General features: G+C 46.0%; 1 protein-coding gene and 1 non-coding gene across 2 annotated transcripts in view; one reads left to right on the forward strand and one right to left on the reverse strand.

Annotated features, from left to right (window-relative positions):
* Positions 1 to 7,707: 7,707 nt before the first annotated feature.
* TRNAA-UGC (transfer RNA alanine (anticodon UGC)) lies at positions 7,708 to 7,780 on the reverse strand. Its single transcript has one exon. It is a non-coding gene; the product is annotated as a tRNA-Ala (tRNA).
* A 148-nt stretch (positions 7,781 to 7,928) lies between these two features.
* The window catches only part of LOC104590308 (transferases/nucleotidyltransferase), a 37,619-nt gene continuing 22,374 nt past the window's right edge, over positions 7,929 to 23,173 (forward strand). The window contains exons 1-3 of the mRNA XM_088891578.1: positions 7,929 to 8,043; positions 8,149 to 8,244; positions 8,410 to 8,487. Of these exons, the coding sequence (XP_088747704.1) occupies positions 7,978 to 8,043; positions 8,149 to 8,244; positions 8,410 to 8,487 (240 nt within the window). The 5' untranslated portion in view covers positions 7,929 to 7,977. The remainder of the gene's footprint in view (positions 8,044 to 8,148; positions 8,245 to 8,409; positions 8,488 to 23,173) is intronic.

The raw sequence follows: 23,173 nt of genomic DNA on the forward strand, positions 1-23,173 counted from the left end.
GGATAAGGTTTAAGGCCATCTTAGACATGAGACCACCCCGTAAGTTGAAGGAGGTTCAGATGTTGAATGGCCGCATAGCCGCCCTGAGCCACTTAATGTCCAAATCGGCGGACCGCTGTCTACCGTTATTTAAGGCAATGAAGAGCAAAGGGTTCGAGTGGACCCGAGACTGTCAACTCACGTTTGACGAGCTCAAGAAATACCTCGCTAGTGTGTCGATCTTAACTCGGCCCGAGGAGGGCAACGTTTTAGAACTGTACCTCTTGGCGAGCAACGAAGTGGTCAGTTCAGTACTAATAAAGGAAGTAGATCGGGTCAAACGACCCATCTATTATGTTAGTAAAGTATTCAGGGAGCAGAGACGGGATACCCGGAAATAGAAAAGCTAGCGTATGCACTGGTAATTGCAGCTCAGAAGCTTCGCCCGTACTTCCAGGCTCACACTGTTATCATTCTCACTAACAAACATCTGAGGCAAGTCTTTCGTAATCCGAGGTCTCTGGTCGGTTGACGAAGTGGGCCATTGAGCTTAGCGAGTACGATCTCCAATACAAGCCGCGAACTGCTATTAAGGCCCAAGCCTTAGCAGATTTCATCGCCGAATGCACATTCAGCTCTAAAGCCCCCAGGCCAGTTGAGCACGAGGCTCCCAACTCAGGTGAGCTCGAAGCTCCTAGGCCAATCGAGTCCAAGCCCCGTGAGGTAGTAACCAGTGTGGCATCTCTCCTAGTTCGGCCAAGCCCGAGCTGGGATGAGGAGCCCTGGATCCTTCACGTAGATGGTTCCTCAAACCAGCAGGGCGGCGGAGCAGGAATAGTTATGCACGGCCCAAGTGGCACAAAACTGGAGTACACACTACGCTTCGAGTTCGCGGCATCTAACAATGAAGCGGAGTACGAGGCGTTGATAGCTGGACTAGCTCTATCCAGAGAAGTAAAAGCCAAGCACATCGTTATCTGCAACGACTCCCAGCTTGTGGTCAACCAGGTCACCGGCGAGTACAAAGCTCGTGAGCCAGCCATGATCGCCTACTTAGCCAAAGTCAGAGAGGCCCTGCTCAACTTCCAGTCACACTTTATCAGACAAATCCCTAGGTCAGAGAATGTCGAGGTCGACGCCCTGTCCAGGTTAGCCAGCACCAACGACATCACCATGAGAACCGTGTACATAGAGGACCTGTCTCGATCTAGCATTCTCAGGGGGGCAGAGGAGGTCGCTTCCATCGTTCAAGCAAAGTCGAGCTGGATTGACCCGCTTGCGAGCTTCTTGCTAGACGGGACCCTCCCTACAGACCGCAATGCAGCTAGAAGGGTGCAGCGCCAGGCAGCCAAATATGTCATGATAGACGAACAACTATATCGGAGATCTTACATGCTCCCCTACTTGCGCTGCTTGCGACCTACCGAAGCCAAGCTCGTACTCCGTGACATCCATTAGGGTTTGTGCGGTGGGCAATTGGGGGACAGGGCCCTCGCCCAAAAGGCACTTCGACAAGGGTACTATTGGCCAATAATGAAGGCAGACACTATTGAGTTCGTCAGAAAATGTGACCAATGCCAGAGACATGCTAATATTCACCACCAACCCGCTGCCGACCTCAAGTATCTCACCAGCCTGTGGCCCTTTGCGCAGTGGGGCATCGATCTACTCGGGCCATTCCCGCCAGCAATGGGTGGAAGGAAGTTCTTAGTAGTAGCAGTGGACGATTTTACCAACTAGGTAGAAGCCGAACCCCTCGTGACGATCACAGCCTGAAAATGTTCAAAACTTCTTTCGGAAGAACATTGTGCGCCGCTTCGGATTACCTCGGGTATTGATCTCCGACAACGGCAAGCAGTTCGAGGACATCAAATTTCAAGACTGGTGCCGAGACATGGGAATCCAATAGAATTTTACTTCAGTCGCGCACCCTCAAGCAAACGGTCAGGTAGAAGTCACGAACAGAGCCATCCTCCGTGAACTAAAGGCATGGCTGGACCGAGCTAAAGGATTGTGGGTAGATGAACTACCCAGTGTCCTGTGGGCCTACCGGACCACGGAGAAGACCGCTACGGGAGAAACACCCTTCAATCTCACCTACGGCACTGAAGCAGTGATCCCCGCAGAGATCGAAGTACCTACGTTGCGCCTAGAAACATACAGTGATCAAACAAACGAAGATTTGCTACGTACCAACCTCGACCTACTCGACGAAGTAAGGGACCTTGCGTACATTAGGACCGCAGCCTACAAGCAGAGAGTAGCTCGATACTATAACACCAGGGTTAAGAGGCGAAACCTCCGCGTTGGCGACCTGGCCCTTCGTAAAGTTATGGTGCCTGAGCCCGGCGCGGACAAGCTTGGGTCCAACTGGGAAGGTCCTTACCGTGTGAAACGAGTGCTCGGGGAAGGAACATACGAGCTCGAGACCCTCAAAGGTAAACAAATACCTCGGGCATGAAATATTGTCAACCTAAGACAATATTATCTGTAAGAATCGAGTAGGCCACGAGCCACTCTCAAAGCCTAAGGGCCAGAATACCGAGCTAACATGACCTCGGCACATAAGACCCAGCCGTCTCTTCGGCACGGGCGAAAGTAAGGGTAAGAAGAGTGGACTACGAGCCGCTCCCAGAGCCTAAGGGCTACAAGAAGAGCCCAGTCGCCACTTTGGCCTGGGTGAAATCCAAGAGCAGACTACGGGTCCCCTTTTTAAGCCTAAGGGTCACAAGAAAGCCCCAACTGCCACTTCGGCACAACAAACTGACAAAAACCTGGTTATCTCTAACCCTTAAGGGAAAGACAACTCGGGTATAAACCCTACGGTGTCTATACCCTTGCTATTTTTACTCAGCTCGGTAACCCGATAGTCCAGGGTAACCCGCGCGACCCGAAGTAACACAACTTCACTCAGTTACCCTTAACGCCAGCTCGGTGGCTTGATAGCTCGGGTAACCTATACATTAAATTGACCTGCTTGGAGTCCACTCACACTTAGAAGTATTTTTGCACTCAGAGATACTCGAAAGAAACTATATTTCATTAAAAAGAGAGTTCAGGTACAGGAGTTTTTACCCGAGCTCAAAGGCTCAGGATAGTACATTCATAATTCAGAAAGGGAAAAGATTAAGTTACAAATATAAAGGGCAAACTATTTCGGGGGCTCGCCGCCTCTATCAGAGACCCCCTCGGAGACAATGTCTGGACCGGCATTCTCTGCTCCATCTTCGGGACCTTCATCCTCGGAATCGGGGTCGTCTTTTGACTGACGCATGATGTCGTCAGTAATCCGCGAAGTAGTGATGACACTCGTGTCCAGCTCGGGGTAGAGGTGCCTGATCAGCCATCGACTGAGCTTGAAGCCCTTACGATAGGCCTCCGTCATCATATCGTCGAATCTCGAAGACTTGACTTAGTCAATGACGACCTGGGTCTTGACTTCCTCAAGAGCACCTTCGAAGATTGCAATCTTCTCCCCTATATCCTCCTGGAGGTACCCCGCTTCGTGCTCCGGTTTCCCCTTCACTTCCTTGAGGCCTTGTACCTCGAGCCTTAGAGCATCCCGCTCAGCCTTGAGGCTGCTCACCTCGAGCCCTAAGGCCTCCTAACCGACCTTGAGACCATTCACTTCGGCCCTCAACTTATCTTTATCTCGATCCAGCTCTCCCTTCTCTGACATTAACACCTCGATGAAACTCTTTTGAGCCGAGGCGTCGCTCTCCAAGCGGTGAACCTGACAACGAGCTGCCCTTAACTCAGTATGGGCTGTGCGAAATGATTCCTCTGCCTTCAGAGCCCGCCTCAGATGTCACTCTAATTGGAGGGTCAAGGCGCGAATGGCGGAGTTCACCTGCAAAAAGGAGAACCGGATAAGAGGGAGACCAAAATAAAAAGGAAGGAAGGGGGACTCACCACCATAGTATGAGTGGCAGCTCGGGCGCCGAGCTGACCAGGAGTGAGTTCGGCCCACTCGCGGACCTCCCCCGAGTATGCAGCCAGCTCACTCTTCTTCAGGCTGCATTGGGGGTTCAGGACGGTTTGGCTCCCCTGACCCTCCGAGCTAGAAGCCGCCATCTCCACATCGTGAGTGGAACTCTCGGAGGTCTCGGCGGCAGCATCGGCAGAATGAGCCCCGGCAGTAGCGGCATTAGCCTCGGCAACGCTTTCTCTGGCAAGTCGGGTGGGCTCGGCGGACTTAACGGCAGGTTCCGCCATCACCTCGCGCCCCTTAGGCACAGCCCCCTCTTCCAAGTCAATGACGGGCATGACTGCCACCTCATGCCCCGAAGCAGAAGTCTGCGGAAGTCGAGGTTCAGCTGAAGCTTGCGGGGACCCAACGCGCGCCTTCTTTGCCACGTGCTTCTTCCTCTTCATCTGGTGGAAGAGCTTCTGGTTGTCTATCTTTTCCGCCTCCATGGGACGTACGGGGAAATACGACATCAGTAACCCGAAGCAAATATATGAGTGGAAAAGCCAAAGTGGGAAAAACCTACCCAGACTCAAGCCTGCTCGGACGAGCTTCTCCTCAGAAGTGAAGTCTTTATAATGCAACCCGAGCTTAGCCAGGGACTGGAGCTCCTTCTTGGTCTTCCCGTCCAGGATGACACCAGGGTCTTGAACGGCTATCCTCCAATCGGTGGGGAAGGGCCACCCCATGCTGCTCCGGACTATGAAGTAGTTTCGCTTCCAAGCTGGGACTTTGCTCGGGAGCTTGTGTATGAGTTTAAAACCCGGGCGGGGGGACAGGTAGTAAGACCGCCTATGCTCGGGGAGAGCGCCCGAAGCGCTCTTCTTTATAGCCAAGATCGTACTAAGAACATCTAAATTTATGGAAAGGGAACGGTCAAAACAAAGAGAAATGAACCCCACCACATTCCGTATGGAGTTCGGGTGGAGTTGGTCCAGGGTAATATTAAAGTGTACCAACACCTCAACAATTAAAGGGTGAAGTGGAAGTCTGAGCCCGGCTATCATTTGCTCCCTGAAGATCACGATCTCGTTGGGACCGTGCTCCCATGGGAAGTTGCCGGTGGGAAGACTATATGAGTACTCGCTTGGGAGGCGGAACCTCTGTATGAGGTCCTGAAGCCTCTCCAAGGTCATTATGGAAGGCCCGAACTGATCTGGTTCCCGACCTCGATGGGAGGTAGACGGCAGATGACCCGAAGCCATCCGTACTTCGGATGGCTTGGTAGCAGAGGGAACATCCCGAGCCGAGGTACCTACCTCGGGCTCGTCAATGAGACTGTCTACACTGGACGACATACCGGACTAACAGAAAGAAGCGAACTAGAAGGGAAAAGGAAGCTCGGGAGGACTCACCAAAGAAACGCAACCGGACTGGAAGAACAGAGCGAACTGGAGGACCCGAGCTAAGAAACCCCTGGCGCGAGCTCAAACGCTAACGGTGAAAGCTTTGTGGCGAAGAAAATGGCCAAGGGACCCCCTATTTATAGCCGGAACCGCGGGTTCTTCGAGGCGAAAACGATTTAGCGCATTTTTAACGTCTGCGAAGTCCAAGTCGCATGAAGTCCGCGCATAACCCGGACGCGACTCGAATCCCTTTTCGGTCGAGCCAGGCGCTAGACCGGTACGGCTGGACGGGACGCGTGACAACGCAGCACAAACACCGACGCCAAATCCACCCGGCACGTCATGACCTCCCTGCGCTAGGTCACCGCCGCCAGCACAGGGAGTGGGGGTCAATTGATGGAGGGTGATTTGGCCCGACCTCGTAACTCGGGTACATGTAGGCGTGACCTAGCTCAAACAGTGACTCAGCATGACAGCACAACGGACGTGAGCACAACTCGGTCAGCATGGCAACTCGGTAGGTAAACTACTCGCCAAAAGCCGCCTCGCCCGCACCTCCTCCCCGGGGATAAGGCACTTCGGGGGTCCCTAGTTAAAGGCACCCTAACCCCTTTTGAGACCCAAACTCCTCTCAATGGACATTGGGCCACTCCCAAGCAAGAACGCACTGATTCTTCTTCGGACGCCCCAAGGCACAAAGACCTCAAGTCGGCTAGCTCGGCATAACCGGCTGCAGGCAACCCGTCACTCAAGGGACGGCCCAGCTCAGGGAAATTCACAGGGAACAGCCCGGTATACCATAGGAGGGCCTCATGCCCGACCGTTGTACCCGACAAACCTGCGAATTGCAGGCATGTCCCCTCGTCGCGCCTGCCACCTTTAGAAAGGCGTCCCACACCTGACAGACACGTACCCTACACAACGGCCCCATGCGTGCCACCTCAGCCCTGCCTGTAACGGCTGTGGCAGACTGACAGTGGCGGTTATACCTGCTCTGTCAGAAGTCAGAGGGTCGGGAGCAACAGAATTCAGCTATAAGGAACTTATCCTCAAGGAACAAGGTATCTTGAATGACTAGTGCAACTAGCACTCTTAGTGTTCATTCTATTTCAGCTTCTTGCACACAGTACTAACTTAAGCATTGGAGCGTTCCCGCCGGGAAACCCCCTGGGAGTTCTTCCTCCTTCCTCTCGTTTCAGGTACATCTCAGGAGCCACGCGAGCGCCAGTTAGGAGTGACCGGATTGTGCTACATCATAATACCTCCCAAGAATAAAGGTCAAATACTCTTTAAACTTTGGCATAATAGGAAACTCATGGTTTTAGGGTCGGTATATGTGTGTGTGTGAATAATAAAAGACCACTGAGGGAGTAGTAGCCTAGTAGGACATGGGAGTTTAAAAGTTGAAAACATTTTGATGGGACTTCATGGTTCATTCTTTTTTTAAAAGAACCAATAATTTAACAAAAAATTTGAGAGGGGTATGAGGTATATGAGGCACAACGATGAAAAATAGAAAACATGATATGAACCCAATCCTTTTTAAAGTATAACTAGAAGAAACTTGGGGCTTGGGCGATGTATAGAATGGTGTTAAATGCCCATCTTAAAGTGAGTGATTAGAACATTAGATTCAGTGTCCAAAACATATGAAAACTAAATTGGTTGTGGATGAGTATAAACATTTTGATGTTTTTTATTTCTTTTTTAAAATTCCAAAAAAAACCCACAAAATTTAGGGATTTGGGATGCAAAGGGAGAAAGAAAGAAAATAGGCCTTTTTTATATAAAGTTTTGGGTAAATTATAGATAGATACCTGTACTTTGGGGTTAGTGATAGATAGGTACCCTGAACTTTCAATTGTAACACTTAAGTACCTAGAAATCTCTAAAACAAACACATTGGTCCATTTGTTAGTATTCCATCAGTTAAACATTACATAATGCCAAAAATACCCTTATCCTGTATTTTTGAGATCATTTTCAGGTAATTGGCATTCCCACATGATGGCGTTCTCACATGAACAACAAATAAAATGTTCAAATTTTTCGATGATGACATTTTCTAGCGATGAATTTACTCTAAAGAAGGATTTCAAAAATACACAAGAAGGGGTATTTTTTGCATTATATAATATTTAACTGACGGAATATTAATGGATGGACCCAAGTGTCTATTTTTGAGAGTTCAAAGTATTCAAGTGTTACAATTGAAGTTCAAAGTCACTACCCCAAGTATTGGGTACCTATATGTAATTTACCCTAAAGTTTTTTGAGATTAAATTCATACCTTTTATCACATCACAAAATTGCCATATACCATAAGCTTTTCCATTTGTTATGGGGCCAACTATGTATGTGAATTTTGATGAATTGAAAGAGAAGTTAAATAAAAACATGGAAATATAAGAAAAATGGAGATGCAGGGGATCGAACCCTGTACCTCTCGCATGCAAAGCGAGCGCTCTACCATTTGAGCTACATCCCCATTTGAATAATTTGTCCTCTTAATGGTTATACATAATATATCCAATAATCTCCGTTCCCTCCTGAGCTGCATGAACCTCCGCGGCCTGCCTTGGTTATTCCTCAGTTCTTTGCTGGTTCATTTCCTCTTACCATTAGTCATCTTTTCTTGTATTGTTTTCCATTTGGGTGTTTACTCTTCTCTGGCTTCCGTCTGCAATGGACTTCCAAGTGGTCGTCCTCGCCGGCGGCACTTCGAAGGAGCTCGTCCCTCTCGTTTCCAAGGTGTTCATCAACTCCTTCCTTAACAGCCCAGGAGAAGAAGGAACATATTCTGTTTAATATTTGCTTTCCCACAGTTTTGTTCACGTTTTGCTCTCTCAAATGCAGGAAGTTCCAAAGGCGCTGCTTCCCGTCGCGAACCGGCCGGTTCTATCTTACATTCTGGAACTCTTGGAAGCTAGTAATCTGAAAGATCTCATTGTTGTACGCTCCTTTCATCCCAATTATGCCCTGATTGCGCCCCCTGTTTATTTGGCTTTCTTTGCTTGATTTCTCTCTCAAATTTGATTTTTCTAAGTACATGTTTTGTTTCAATAACAGTTACGATCTTTGGGTCTTTATTTTTTATCCCTTTCAATTGCTGGGTAGGTCGTTGAAGGAGAAGCAGCAGCTGTTCGGGTTGGCGGTTGGATTACTGGCGCTTATGTAGATCGTCTCCACGTCGAGGTTCTGATTGACCTAGTTTTGTTTGATCAAAAGTGCAAATATGTTCTTTATAGTTTCTTATTGCTTTCTTGTTCAAATTTAATTTAAAGTTATCTCTACATTATACAACACTATGACTATGAGAAATAAGGAGGATAAATATAATGTTATTTGCGAGTGTTTGATACCGCCTTGTTAGTTTTCCTGATAGAAGTTCATAGCTTGGAGATGCAACCAACAATGGCAATGCATTATCAGCTTCATCTGCTTAGCTGGAGCGTGGTCATTAGTCATGCTGATTGGATTGAAATGGGATAGATTCAATCAAGAAGACCTGATGTAACATACTGCTCTATTAATTCATTAATTAATAAAGTTCAAAAGAATCTGTTAATGATAAAAACAAAACTGATTGTAATGTTATTTTGTTTCTGAATAATCTCTTTGTGGAGTAACTATTAATTTTGGTCACCTTCCTTGCATGATTGGAAACTATGTTTGACTGTATGAGCATGTTAGAAGTGTTTGATGACTTTTATAGATCGGCCAATTAGTGATTGTGTTTTGATAGCAAATGAAGTGGTGGAAGAGAGGAAAAGAAATGGGCTGAGGGGTGTGGTGTGCAAATTGGACCTTGAAAATGGATTGGGGATGTTTGTGGAATATTTTGAATTTGAAAGGTTTTGATGATATATGGATTAGATTTTTTTTTTTTTTTGAGAGAAGATAAAGTATGATTGTAAAAACCTGGTGGAAGTTGTTAGGCACCAACCCTGCTCAAGTTCTCAATATCTACCCACATGGTATTTGGTATTTTAGTATAGCTTCCTATTGTTGTTAATTTGTTGATTGCAGCTCATGGAAGTGGGAACTTGGAACAAGATATAGAAGAATTATGGGGAATTATTAGAGTCCTTAGGGCTCAGTTTGGAAGGAGTACAAATACATACAAAATAAAACAAAATGCAAGATTATGCACTCTACATATTTGTATTTGTACTCCTTAAAACAAAATGCAAGATTATGCACTCTACATATTTGTATTTGTACTCCTTCCAAATTGAGCCTGGTGTACAGTTTGGGAAGAGTGCAAATACAAATAAATACATTGTAAAAACCTGTGTATTATATTTCTAAACGTTGTTTTATACAGTACATATTTGTATTTGTACTCTTCCCAAACTGAATAAGGGACCATTTGATAAACAAACTGACTTGGATCAATTGTTGCTATTTTCTTTTACGAATTCAGTTTCTGCCATGGTTAGGGGCATGTTGTTACCATGGGTGATCGTTTCTAGCCCAGCCTAGAAGAATGGCCTGGCCAAGTTAACAAATGTTCGAGCCTCATTATATTAATTTTTGTATCTAGTTTATGCCTAGCAGCCCAAATATGCATACATATATAATACATATACATGTATATATAAATATGCATGTATATGAATCATATATATCATGTTAAATTTTATACATACATACATATATAATCTAACCCGGTCCATGATCAATTATAAAACAATGTTTGGTTTGAAAAAAAAAAAAAAGAAATTATACAATATCTAACAAAACTTGTATAGGTTTTCCTTGCTTTTCTCTAATTGGAACAGTGTTTTTCAATCATTGTAATGGTTTTTGAAGGTGGAAATGTTGTGGGCCTTCCCATCCGGATATTAAGGAGAAACGATGCTTATTGGGTCATACCAAGTAAAAAAGTAAATCCTTGAAAAGAACAAATTATAGAGTGAACCGATTATTTAGATATTGTTACGAGTTTTATGGGTAATTTAGTTGTGAGAGAGTCATACGATTATGTTTATGGATGTATTGGGTTATGGATAGACATGTTTATGGGCCGGCCAGGGCTGGGCTTTTATTTTTCATTAACAGATTTTTTAAGGCCCGAGCCCGGTCTGATCATCGGGCCTACAACTTGAGCCCAAGCCTGGTTTTCATAAAATGCCCGAAACTCGGGCCTGGGCTTGAACCCGAAGTCTAAAACTCATGCCACTGCTATTGCTGAAGTGGTTGAGGAGAGAGAGAGATTATAAAGAAAAAAATAAAAAATGTATATATTAAATTATTAATACATATATATATATTAATAAATATCATATATTTTATATTATATAAATCAGTCCGAGGCTTTTTTGACAAATCTCGAGCCTGGCCCAAAACACAATCGGGCTTGGTGTTTTGGGCCCGACCTGCAGGCCTAACTACTTGTCCAAACCCGATCAGGGTGCGGGCCGGGCCGTTGGACTATCTGGCCCATGAACAGGTATAGTTATGAATAATCCTGTGAGACTAGAAATCTATATGTACTTGTACTGCTTGCTTGTTAGAGGATCATCACCGAAGAATTTTAGTTAAACCGTTTGATTTTTATCAGAGGTCTCTCGTCTCCCTCTAAACTACCATTTCGTCCCTTCGGGAATATAACAGGGATGAATAGAAAAAAGGTAAACTGTTCAAGGTAAAGGCGTAAAGCATGCAAGGGCCACTATTTAAATGCCAACATCTTCGGATTGATCTGCTGAGTTTTTAAAAAGATATTCTTCAATTGCAAAGCTACCGTATTTCACTAGTCTGAAAGAAGTAAGTATTGCGATCACCCTATTTCAACCAAGTAACGCATGCTCATTGTTTCCAGTAAGTTTCTTCCTACAGTATCTCTCCATTAGTTTCTAACTCTTTTATATTTACTAATGAAGGATTCAGTTGTGGGCCTCCATGGTGTTCTTTAAATCCAACTTCTTTTGTCCAAGCCGCTTCAAATTTGTTGGATCGACCTTCTAGACTTTTCTTTTTATGCCCTTGTCATTTGCAACGCACAATAGCTTCTGCAATGTGTAAAGCTATGGCTAGCTACAGAGCTCCGAACAAGACGACTCTGGGTAGCATCCAAATGCTGTTCGGAGTTGAGAATCTGTCGTCCTTATTGGGAGCAAACTCCATCCCACTATTCACCTCATCCAACCAAACTGTGGCTGCCGGTGAGATGATCAAAATTCCCTTTTATGGGAGTTCGTTGGAGAAGATCGCCCGGGAGTCTTGGGTCACCGAATATTCATTAATGACGGCCAACGGTATCTCCAACAGTGGCGATGTTCGGGAAGGCCAAGTTCCTGACATTCCTCTCCAAGGTAATTTTCTTAGTACTGTCACTGGGTGGGATTGGTTCGAGTCAAGGTAACCCCGTTTCAACCCAAGAAGTAGAAAATGTGAAGAATCCAACTAGACCCAACCCGTTAAGAACCCATTAGAATTGATAGATGTACGTATACTTGTAATTTCACAATTAATCTACTTAACTTTCAAATAGATTGACATATGTGAATATCATAATATAATAATTTTATAAATATTCCATGAGGAAAATAATATTTTTTTATGATAAAGAGAGGAAAGAGAACGGATCCGCTAGTAGGTGATAACATGCATGTTTAGGTTTTGTGCCATTTATCTACAACACTTTGATTGAATAAGATGACACTGTTTTTCGACTCCAGATCTCTAGGATGTAATTGCGATATTATATGGGTAGACATAGGTAGAGTTGTTGTGGATAAAAAATCTGGATTCCCCTTTTGAAAACAATTGTTTATGAACAAGTGGCACAAACCTACAATGTGCATAGTGTTGTTTGTTACTTAGCAGATCTACAGGAATGGTAAGAGATGTTATTTAATGTGTTGTTGGCATTATTCATAAAGCAGTTTCTATGCCACCAGTCTCCGCCCCCGCGCCTGCTTCTAGTTTTCTACATGGAGAGTCTACTTCTCTTTACAATGCTCCGCAGCCCATTCCTATTTATCGTGCTCTAGTGTCTCTACTCCAACTTCAGGTAATTATAATTATGCTCCATAAATCTCTCTTGTAATTTGGGTTGTCATTCTGAAAAATTCTCTTTTTAGTTTTTACTCTGAATTAGAGAATGACCCAAGAATCGGGCAATTACATTTATGGATTATTTGGATTTTTTTTGTTTTTATAATAATATTATTTTATTTGAGATTTACTATTTATCTAATAATTATATTTAATTAAATAATTAAATCAGATTTATTTTAAATTTAAAAGTCTTCATAATGACTTCTATTTAAATTAGGAAGCTGAATTACATGAGCCCCATATATTTTGGACTAGGAACTTTTTTACTAAAAATCATGTCTAAATTTAACACTTTTTATTAGAATTGATGGGCACATGTATGAAGAAGATAGATAGTGTTTGAGTTACGATTGAGCTGGCCTCAGGTGCCATGTGTCATGTCAAATACTCCCACTCTATACACCAATGCCCACCTGTGAATTGGCATCAATTTCGAGCTGGCACTTATCCCAACTATACTTTGGGCCTAAAATTTCTGACCCTGGGTTGAATCATCATTCTCCCTTTTTTTATATAAAGTTTTGGGTATATTACAGATAGGCACCCCGAACTTTCAATTGCAACATTTGAGTACCTTGAACTCTAAAAAATAGACACATTGGTCCACCTGTTAGTATTTCATCGGTTAAACATTATATAATGCCAAAAAATACCTTTATAGTGTATTTTTTAGATCATTTTCAAGTAATTGACATTTCCCCATGATGACGTTCTCACATGAACAATAAATAACATATTCAAGTTTTCCGTACTACAATGATCTAAAAAATACACATAAAAGATATTTTTGACATTATGCAATGTTTAATTGACGGAATACTAATGGATGGATGATTTTTGAGAGTTCAAAGTATTGAAATGTTGTAATTGAAAGTTGAGGATGATTTAAGGGGGCGCAGATGTGAACTCGTTGAGGATACGTATCTGGCACTTTGGGGGTAGATATATGTAATTTAGCCTAAAGTTTTTTCGGATTAAAAAAACTTCACTTTGGGGCAGAGGAGCTATCGAGCTGAGCAACACAGCAAAGGTGATGGCCCAACTTATCCATCATAGAATCCTTTTGTGCTACGATGAAGATGAAGCCTAAGAGTCCTTCTTGGCTAGGATCAAGTTTGATACCGAAAAGGAGCTGGCTTTCACCATGACAGGGAAGTTTTTTCGTTTTTCTTCTCACTCTTGTGTTTAGTTGTAGAATTTCCTTTGGCTATTTGTTTTAGTATTTTAGTTTCTTATCATTCCTGTTTTCAGTGATCTGGTGTGTTTTCCTGGTGCAGCTTTATCCTGTGTGATTCGGCATTTTGGAGTTCCCTCCGTCTCCCGGACACCACTAGATGGGTATCAAGGGCTATTGGAAAAAGCGAAGAAACAAGTTCCCGGAGGCTTTGCTTTGGTGGAAAGAAAATCATCCAAGCAAAGTGGGTAATGGCGGGAATATTGCCTGCTTACGGCGTAGTCTGAATGACCGGCCTACCCATGGCTTGGATCCATTGTCCTCTAAGGATTATCACAAGCCCCTCAGCAGCTTAAGCAGTAACGGCTTCCATGGGCAGGTTTCTTTGAGGCAAGGTGAAAAGATTATTTTCACCTCTTCGCAGTTGGCTAAAGTGCTCCCTAACAAAAAATTCAACATGTCCGGTGGTAATTCCCGTGGATACAGTGTTTGCCATTTCTTTTGGTCTCGGAGCGGTGGAGCTCTTCTCCGCCGGAAGTATGAGCTTACGAGCCATTCTGAAAGACTAGATAAGAGTCCTATCGATAATGAGAAACTCATGCGTGCCCAGCAAAAGATTCACAGGACCGAATCAATTGATGACAGCTCCTCCCCTGCGTTTGATTCTGTGAGGAGTGGCACGAAGATTCCATTTCTTCCTTTGGAAGACAGTGGCATCAATTCCGGAGTTACTCTGCAAGTTCCCTATGAGGGAGAAGCTATAGATAATATTCTCCCTTATGGCCACAGTGTTGATGTTAATTCCCATAAGGAACTCTCAAACATTGAAAAACTCGTATCTGTGGAGATTATCTCCTTTAATGATCATTCTGGGAATTGTAGCCATGAGATTGCTTCCAAGCATTGGAACGACGAGGACAATTCCGAGGAGGTGTTGATGTCCACGTGCATGGGAACTTAATGCAATAGCGCTATAAATGCGCCACTGAGCGGAGATAAGAAGATGAATCGACAAAGTCAATTCTATGATGATAACATAACCATCTGTAACAAATTAAATTTCAGGGAAGCTCTCCTAAAGCACCATTCCCCGAGAGTATGCGTGAATAACTTGACTGAAGAGGAGATCAAGGGTAGAATTAATTTTTTGCTGGGTTCGATAACTCATGACTGTGAACACGATATAAACATAAACAACAACCAGGAGATCCAAAAAACATTAGGTGTTCTATTCCAGTGGAAATAATGGGTTTGGATAGAAGAAACAAAAGCGTCTTTGAGAAGGGTGAATACAGTAAGGCTAAGAGATGCCTCAACTTTGGTCAACATTCTGATCAAACTGGTGATCGTCGGAAGCCTGGGCCTATTCCCAACAATAGCTCGATGACGACCAAACCAGTGGACCTCGATCAAATTAGGAAAGGTCGAAAGGATGAGTCCGACAGATGGTCACTGTGCCTTATTGGGAAAATTCTGGGTGAGCCAGAACCCATTAAGTCCATTTCTGGTCGTATGATGGAGTGGGGACTGAAGGGCAAAATGGGTGTCAAATCAATTGGCAATGGATTCTTCCTGATTTCCTGCGCATCCTCAGATGATTACAACATTGTGCCACTGTGTTACGGTTCAAAACAGGCTTAGCCTTGCCTACGCTTGGCAGGCTTACGTTAGGCACAATGCCCGTCATTTTCGCCTGTAAGATTTTTGGGAGAACTGATGCCATCTTCAGGTAGACCACCAAAAGCTTAACGTACTATTTGAGGAGGGGTGGTCGACCTCCTTGGGTGCCTAACCTTGGCACTCCTAGACCTTCATCCCCTTGCGGAGCGGCCCTAGTTAACGGCTAGCATGGCTACCAGGGTTCCTCATGGGTGCACACTTGCTCATGGAAACAGTGTTGGACCGGCACTGCGCTACCGATACTCAAGGGAGGCTTGGCATGCGGGCCTGGCTCAAGCATGTCCCTTCACCTCGCCAGCCCCTTGCCCAAGCTGATTGAGCTATCCCATTGCCCCTAGCGCACGGGTGTGTTACGACCCAAGCGGTTGCCTATCGTCATGGCACACAGGTGCCTGTCATCATCGGCATACAGGAGACCCTTCACATCGGTGCCAAGTCACCTCATTGGCGCATGGTCGCCTTGCAATATGGTTGTCCCCCTTTAGCACGTAAGCGGCGCCTCCCATGGACCAGTCTGAGCCAGAAGAGTGCCCCGACCATTGGACTTGAGGTCATGATCCAGTGCTACTGACTTTGGTGGAGCCATCCCATCGAGAAACTCCTAGCCTCTGAGCGCATAAAGGCTTGTCCTGGCCAGAACGCCACACGGGTTTCTTCTGCTGTAGAACTACCCCCGTGACAGTTGGTATCAGAGCAAGTTGGCCAATTGCAGTCGCAGTTGGTTTTCAACAGATTAGCCCAGAGCCAGTTGAAGCGGTCATTTCGACAAGCAGCATTTTGTGGGGTGTGGTCCCTAGGCACTTCCACCCAGGATCGAGCAAAATTCAGATCAAGCCTGGTAAGAGGCCATTCATTGTTCGTGTCCCCATTCCAATGACACTAAAACAGCTTCCCTTGCAGGGGCAGACGCATTGGTTGTTGTCCTCATGCGGGGGCAGATGCGTGAGCCTTGATAGGAATGTGGGTACACTATTTGAGCAGATTGTTTATCTGGCCTAGCAAGAGAACACTCATTGTTCGCGTTCCCATTCCAATGACCCTAAAACAGCTTCCCTTGTGGGTGCAAACGCATTGGTTGTTGTCCTCATGCGGGGGCAGACGCATGGGCCTTGTTAGGAATGTGGTTACGATAGCCGTTGGAGCATGGCGGCCCTACACCAGCAAAGTTTCAGGTGGACATGCTCAGTTTTCAGGTGGATCACTTGCAAGCAGCAGATGCGCATCAGAAGGCGAGTGCATGTTCAGCAACTCATGGGTAAAAGTTGCCACATTCGCACAAATTGCGGTTAGGTCTCCTTGAGGCAGCAGTAGTGGGGCCCCCTCAGAGTGAAGATGTAGCCCGAGTCGGCGAGGCGAAGCGTAGTTTCGAGGGCCCAGAGAGCATAAGCCATGGCTAGGTTTGAGTAACCCGAATCGACGAGGTGAAGTCTGCAGGCCAGCATGGTGAAAGGGTACCCAGGTCATCGCCAACATGAGGAGTAGACCTATCAGCGTGTTCGGTAGCATCACTGAAAAGCTACCAAGAAGACGGTTGAGCCTTGAGGTAAGATGATACATGGGGCGGACCTCCGCAAAGCACCACACACATTTCTTCGAGGGCCCTTCTTTCACAGTTCAACGGCATAGCCATTGCGTGGTTTGAGTAACCTCGACAATGGGGGTGAAGTCTAGGCAGGCCGGCATGGTGAAATGGTTATGTCCCCATAAATGGACACCAATATAGGCAAGACCCGGGTTGACCAGGTGAGCCCTAGAACTGGTGGAGAAGTGGATGGCACGGGTCACAGACGCCCATACACGAGAAGACCATTGTCGAGGACGACAATGGATTGAGTGGGGGAGCCTGTTACGGTTCAAAACAGGCTTAGCCTTGCCTACGCTTGGCAGGCTTACGTTAGGGACAATGCCCGTCATTTTTGCCTGTAAGATTTTTGGGAGAACTGATGTCATCTTCAGGCAGACCACCAAAAGCTTAATGTACTCTTTAAGGAGGGGTGGTCGACCTCCTTGGGTGCCTAACCTTGTTACTCCTAGACCTTCATCCCCTTGCGGGGCGGCCCTAGTTAACGGCTAGCATGGCTACCAGGGTTCCTCATGGGCGCACACTTGCTCATGGGGATAGTGTTGGACCGGCACTGCGCTACCGATACTCAAGGGAGGCTTGGCATGCGGGCCTGGCTCAAGCATGTCCCTTCACCTCGCCAACCCCTTGCCCAAGCTGATTGAGATATCCCGTTGCCCCTAGCGCATGGGTGTGTTTCGGCCCAAGCGGTTGCCTATCATCATGGCACACCAAGTACCTGTCATCATCGGCATACAGGAGACCCTTCACATCGGTGCCAAGTCACCTCATCGGCGCATGGTCGCCTTGCATTATGGTTGTCCCCCTTTAGCACATAAGCGGCACCTCCCATGGACCGGTCTGAGCCAGAAGAGTGCCCCGGCCATTGGACTTGAGGTCATGATCCAGTGCTACTGACTTTGGTGGAGCCATCCCATCGGGCAACTCCTAGCCTCTAAGCGCATAAAGGCTTGTCCTGGCCTGCCTTGGCCAGGACGCTGCACGGGTTTCTTCCGTTGTAGAACTACCCCCGTGACAACTGTGCCTTATTGGGAAAACTCTGGGTGAGCCAGAACCCATTAAGTCCATTTCTGGTCGTATGATAGAGTGGGGACTGAAGGGCAAAATGGGTGTCAAATCAATTGGCAATGGATTCTTCCTCCTCGCATCCTCAGATGATTACAACATTGTGCTGGAAGATGGTCATTGGTTTGGGAAATACTTTATTGTTTCTAAATGGAGGAGTGGCTTCAATCCTCTTTCGGCAAAACTTGGATATGCTAATCTTTGGGTTAGACTCCCTGTCTTCCCTTGGACTGTTGGTCTAGGGATGATCTGGAGGTTGCTCTGTAGGAAGTTGGGGAGGTTATTAAACTTGACTCCAACGGAGGAGTTGCGCCGAACGGTCTACCCAAGAGTTTGTGTTCGTGTTGATCTCACCAAGCCTTTCAAACTGAGAATTCCTATTACTTCTGAAGGGCAGGAGCATATCATCAAAATTTTCTACGAGAATATTTTCGACCTGTGTCTGAGTTGCGGATGGCGAGGACATAAGGCTGGATTTTGTCCAACTGCCTGCAATCCGAAAGCAGAGAATGATTGGACGGTGGTGCAACGAAAGCGGAACATCATGACAAAGAAAAAACATGTCAATGACAACCTGGACAGCAAAGGTAAGGATAAGTTTTGGAATTACAAGGGCTATATTTGGTCTCGGGCTAAGTCCTTGAGACAAGAACGGGTTAAATCCTTCAACCGTGCAAGATTTATTAACCCAGACCATGTGGTAGTTGAGCCATTGCGTCCCCCTAGCACGAAGCAGGTCTGGATCCAAAAAGGATTGGCTCCTGTCATTGATTATAATAATACGAAAATGGCTCCAAAAGTAGTAGTGAAGGATAATACTTTTGAAGGGAAAAGAGAAAATGAAGCAATGGACAATGGGGAGGGTAATGCTATGGACGACGAAAATGCTTTAGATGAGGAATGGGAAGGACAAGACATGCAGAATGAAGGGAACTCCTTCGATAATGATGACCTTCTTGAAGAAGAAATGAATGAACTTGAGAATGGCTTAATAATATTTCGATTAACATGAATTATCCATGGTGTGTTTTGGGGGTTTTAATGCTTTTAGGACTAGTGATAATAAGTGGGGAGGAAGGTAGGTCTCTCCTAGCCAAACTAAAGATTTCAATGATTGTATTAACCATTGTGGTCTCATTGACTTAAATATGAGGGGTACGCAATATATGTGGAAAAACAAGAATGTGAGGGAGCGTTTGGACTGGGTTCTCACGAATGTTTTATGGAAAAGGCTTCCCTGACTAATTTGCCTTTCCTGGCTTCGGATCACTCTCCCCTAATCTTTCAAACTAAGGACTCCATGAATTTGGGGCCTAAACCTTTCCGCTTTGAGGCCATGCGGTGTCTTGATCTCGAATTAGAGCATGTGATCCAAAGGGCGTGGAATCTTGAGTTTGATGGTTCTGGAATAAGAATAAGTATGGTAATATATTCCCGTTAAAAGAAGGCATTCTGAGTCAATTGGGAATTTGGGAGGAGAAGTCAAGAGAAGAATATTAAAGATCCAGGTAATATAATTTTAGTGAATTGTGAAATGGCCCTCAATAAGAGGCTAAATACTGTTTTAGCCCGTTAGAAAATATATTGGGCCCAGAAGTCCAGAATTGATTGGATTAAGCTTGGGGATAGGAATAATTCCTTCTTTCATACCTAAAGGTGTCGAAATAAAATAGTTAAAATAAAAGATGATAATGGCCAAATTTTTGTATGATCAAAAGGAGATTGAGGATCATATCTATAAGAAATTTGAGGAAAGATTTCAAAGCTGTGGATGAGGAGGGAGTTGATAACTTTGTTGGGCTTATTAGTCCATGCATTTCGGTTGAACAAAATTGTTCCATCATCCGAGAGGTGATTGATTAGGAGATTAAAGCAACCCTCTTCTCAATGAAGGATATGAAAGCCCCGGGGCCTGATGGGCTCAATGTTCTGTTTTTTAAAAAATTTTGGCCCATCATTGTTTAGTCAATTTGCGATGTGATTAAAGCCTTTTTTTCATTCGGAGAAAATGAATAGAATTTTAAATAAAACATTTATCACTCTCATCCCAAAATCTGAGAATGCGGACTAGATTATTAAGTTCAGACCTATAAGCCTTTGTAATGTCATTTACAAAATTATTGCTAGGATTCTTGTTCATAGAATCAAGCCCTTTTTATAGGACATTATCTCCCCTTTTCAAAGTGCCTTCATCCCTGATAGACAAATCACTGACAATGTTCTGATAGCCCACGAAATTCTCCATACTTTGAAAAAAAAGAAAGGTAGTTCTGGAACTATAGCTTGCAAGATTGATATGGAGAAAGCCTATGATAAATTCGATTGAATTTTATTGAGGCTATTCTTAGGAGATATGGCTTCCACCCCGAGTGGATTGGCTGGGTACTAGAATGTGTCAAGTCAGCTACGTATCAAATCCTAATTAATGGTGTGCCCACCAAGGAGCTAATTCCCTTTCGTGGTATTAGATAAGGAGACCAACTCTCTCCTTATCTTTTTGTTCATTGTGCTGAAGCCTTAACAAGGAATCTGCAGGATGCCACTCATAATTGGAGTAACCTTATTGGGTGTAAAGCCTCGAGATATGGTCCGTTCATCCCGATCTTTCAATTTGCAGACAATTGCTTAATCTTTGCAAAAGCCAACTTTCAAGCCTGCCAAATCATCAAGGATATTGTGGACAAGTTTGCAAAGGCCTCGGGCCAGGCTCCTAATTTCTCTAAATCAAGCATCATCAGTTCAGGAAATATTCATCTAAGGTTACAACGAATCTTGTTTAGAATATTGAAAATTCCTCTAGGAAGTAAGAATGAGCTTTATTTAGGGGCCCTTGTCTTCTCTAACATGTACTGTAAGAAGACATTTAATTTACTCAGGGAGAAAATTGAGAAAAAGACTTTCTGGGTGGAAAAGAAACTCTTTATCGCTTGTAGGAAAGATCTCACTCCTCAAGTCTTCAACAAGTATGATCTCCCAATATATCATGAGGGCATTCAGAATCCCCAAAAATTCCTTAGAGGAGATGGATTATGATGGAGGGTGATTTGGCCTGACCTCGCAGTATGGGTACACGTGGGCGTGACTTTGCTCAAACAGTGACTCAGCATGACAACAGAACGGACATGACCACATCTCGAAGGGAAGGTCCCACCGAGTTCAGCTCCTTAGAGGAGATGGATTATGAAGGAGGGTGATTTGGCCCAACCTCGCAGTACGGGTACACGTGGGCGTGACTTTGCTCAAACAGTGACTCAGCATGACAGCAGAACGAACATGACCACATCTCGGAGGGAAGGTCCCACCGAGTTCAGCTCGGCAACTGGGCGGATGAACCACTCGTCGGAAGCCGCCTCACTCACACCTCCTCTCCGGGGTTAAGGCACTTCGGGGTTCCCAGAGTTCGGGGCGCCCTGACCTCTCTTGAGGCCCGAGCTCCTCCCAATGGACCTCGGGCCACTCCTAGATAGGAACACGCCGATCCATCTCTAGACACCCCGAGGCATGGACACCTCGGGTCAGCCAGCTCGGCATAACTTGCTACAGGCAGCTCGTCACTCAAGAGACAGCCCGACTCAGGGTAATTCACGGAAGGGTAGCTCGGCATACCGCAAGAAGGCTTCCTGCTCGACCGTCGTGCCCGACAAATCTGTGGACAGCAGACATGTCCCTCGTTAGAAAGCGCCGCGCTTGTCACCTTCAAAAAGGTGTCTCGCACCTGACAGGCACGTACCCTGCAACGACGGCCCCGCGCGTGCCACCTCAACCTTGCCAGTAATGGTTGTGGCAGATTGACGACAGTGACGATTATACCTACCCTTCAGAAGCAGAGGGCGTGAAGCAACGGAATTCATTTAGAAGGGGCTTATTCTCAAGGAACAAGGTATCTTCAAATTACTTGCGCAATCTTCACTCTTAGCCTTCGTTTTCCCTTTGCTTCTTGCACAAAGTACTGACATAATCATTGGAGTGTTCCCGCGGGGCAAACCCCCGGGAGAACTTCTTCTTCCCTCTCGTCCCAGGTACCTCTCAGGAGCCACGCGAGTGCCAGCTAGGAGTGACCGGATCACGCTACATCATTTGGCGTCGTCTGTGGGAAACGCTTCAAAAGGTCTTTCTCTCTAAACTTTCACAGTTCTCTTCTTCCTTGAAAAAATCTAGCACTCATGGCTTCCTCTAGCAACGTTGGACAAAGCGCAGAAATGGATAACTCCAGGGAACAACCCCAGCTTCCTTCGGTCTGCATCGAACAGTTCACCGTCCCCCTCTCGGTGGACGAAATCCCCAGCTTGAATGTGCCTCTCACAGTGGTACCTGTCATCGCCCCACTCCCTGCTACAGTCAGAGCGAAGTTCATCGAACCTTCGGTCGTTCCCCCAGTGGCCAGCCCGAACCAACTGGAGGACTTGATGCAGTGCATGCGGGCCATGCAGGCCCAAATGCAATAGTTCCAACAACTTCAGCTCTATCAACAACACGTATTACACCAGGTCTCCCAGTATCAGTATCAGTATCAGCAGCAGTTCCCCTAGCTGCCTCAACCTCAGCTTCAGCAACCGTAGTTCCCGCCCTGGCACCCAGCCTAGCAGCAAGCTAAGTCTCGCTGCTAGGACGAGCGCCCCTCTGGCCAAGGAGAGGCCCTTCAAAACCTCCCAAAAAACCAGGCCTCCCCACGCGGCAGACGAGAGAGACCGGCTACCCCGGTCTCGCCACGGGTAGACAGATTGGGAGGACCCCAGCTCGCCAGGTCTACATCACCTCGACAGTCGAAGTTTGAAACCCCGCTCCTTGAGAACCGGTTCGAGATCCTGGCAACAGACTCCAAATAGAATCCCTCTGTCTGCAGCCATCACCAGCAGACCAGGCTACTTCATGCACAAACCATTCCGGACAGCGCAGAGGTGAGCAGCACGAACGCCGAGCCCACCAAGAAGCAGAGACACCGCCGCCGAGCTTGTCAATCTGTTACCTACGATTTGCCCGGGCTCGGGGGCAAAGAAGAGGTAAGCTCGGCCGAAGTCAAAGCTCCCCTCCTCTCAGTTCCAATCCCCCTGTCTTCTGAACTCCTGGCAGTCCCAATGCCCAAAGGCTTCAAGCTCCCGCCTCTTGACAAGTATGACGGGTCGTTTGACCCAAATGATCATGTAGATGCCTTTCAGTCACAGATGCACCTGGCGAGAGCCAGTGAGTCGTGCATGTTTGTGGCCTTCTTCATTACTTTTAGGGGAGCAGCCCGCACGTGGTACCGGAACTTGGGCACCTGGGTCGGTCGATAAGAAGTTGGGCGCTGTTCGCACAAGCCCTCATGTCCCACT

This window comes from Nelumbo nucifera, chromosome 7 (assembly GCF_055504915.1).
Source record: "Nelumbo nucifera cultivar China Antique chromosome 7, China Antique-T2T, whole genome shotgun sequence".
NCBI lineage: Eukaryota > Viridiplantae > Streptophyta > Magnoliopsida > Proteales > Nelumbonaceae > Nelumbo > Nelumbo nucifera.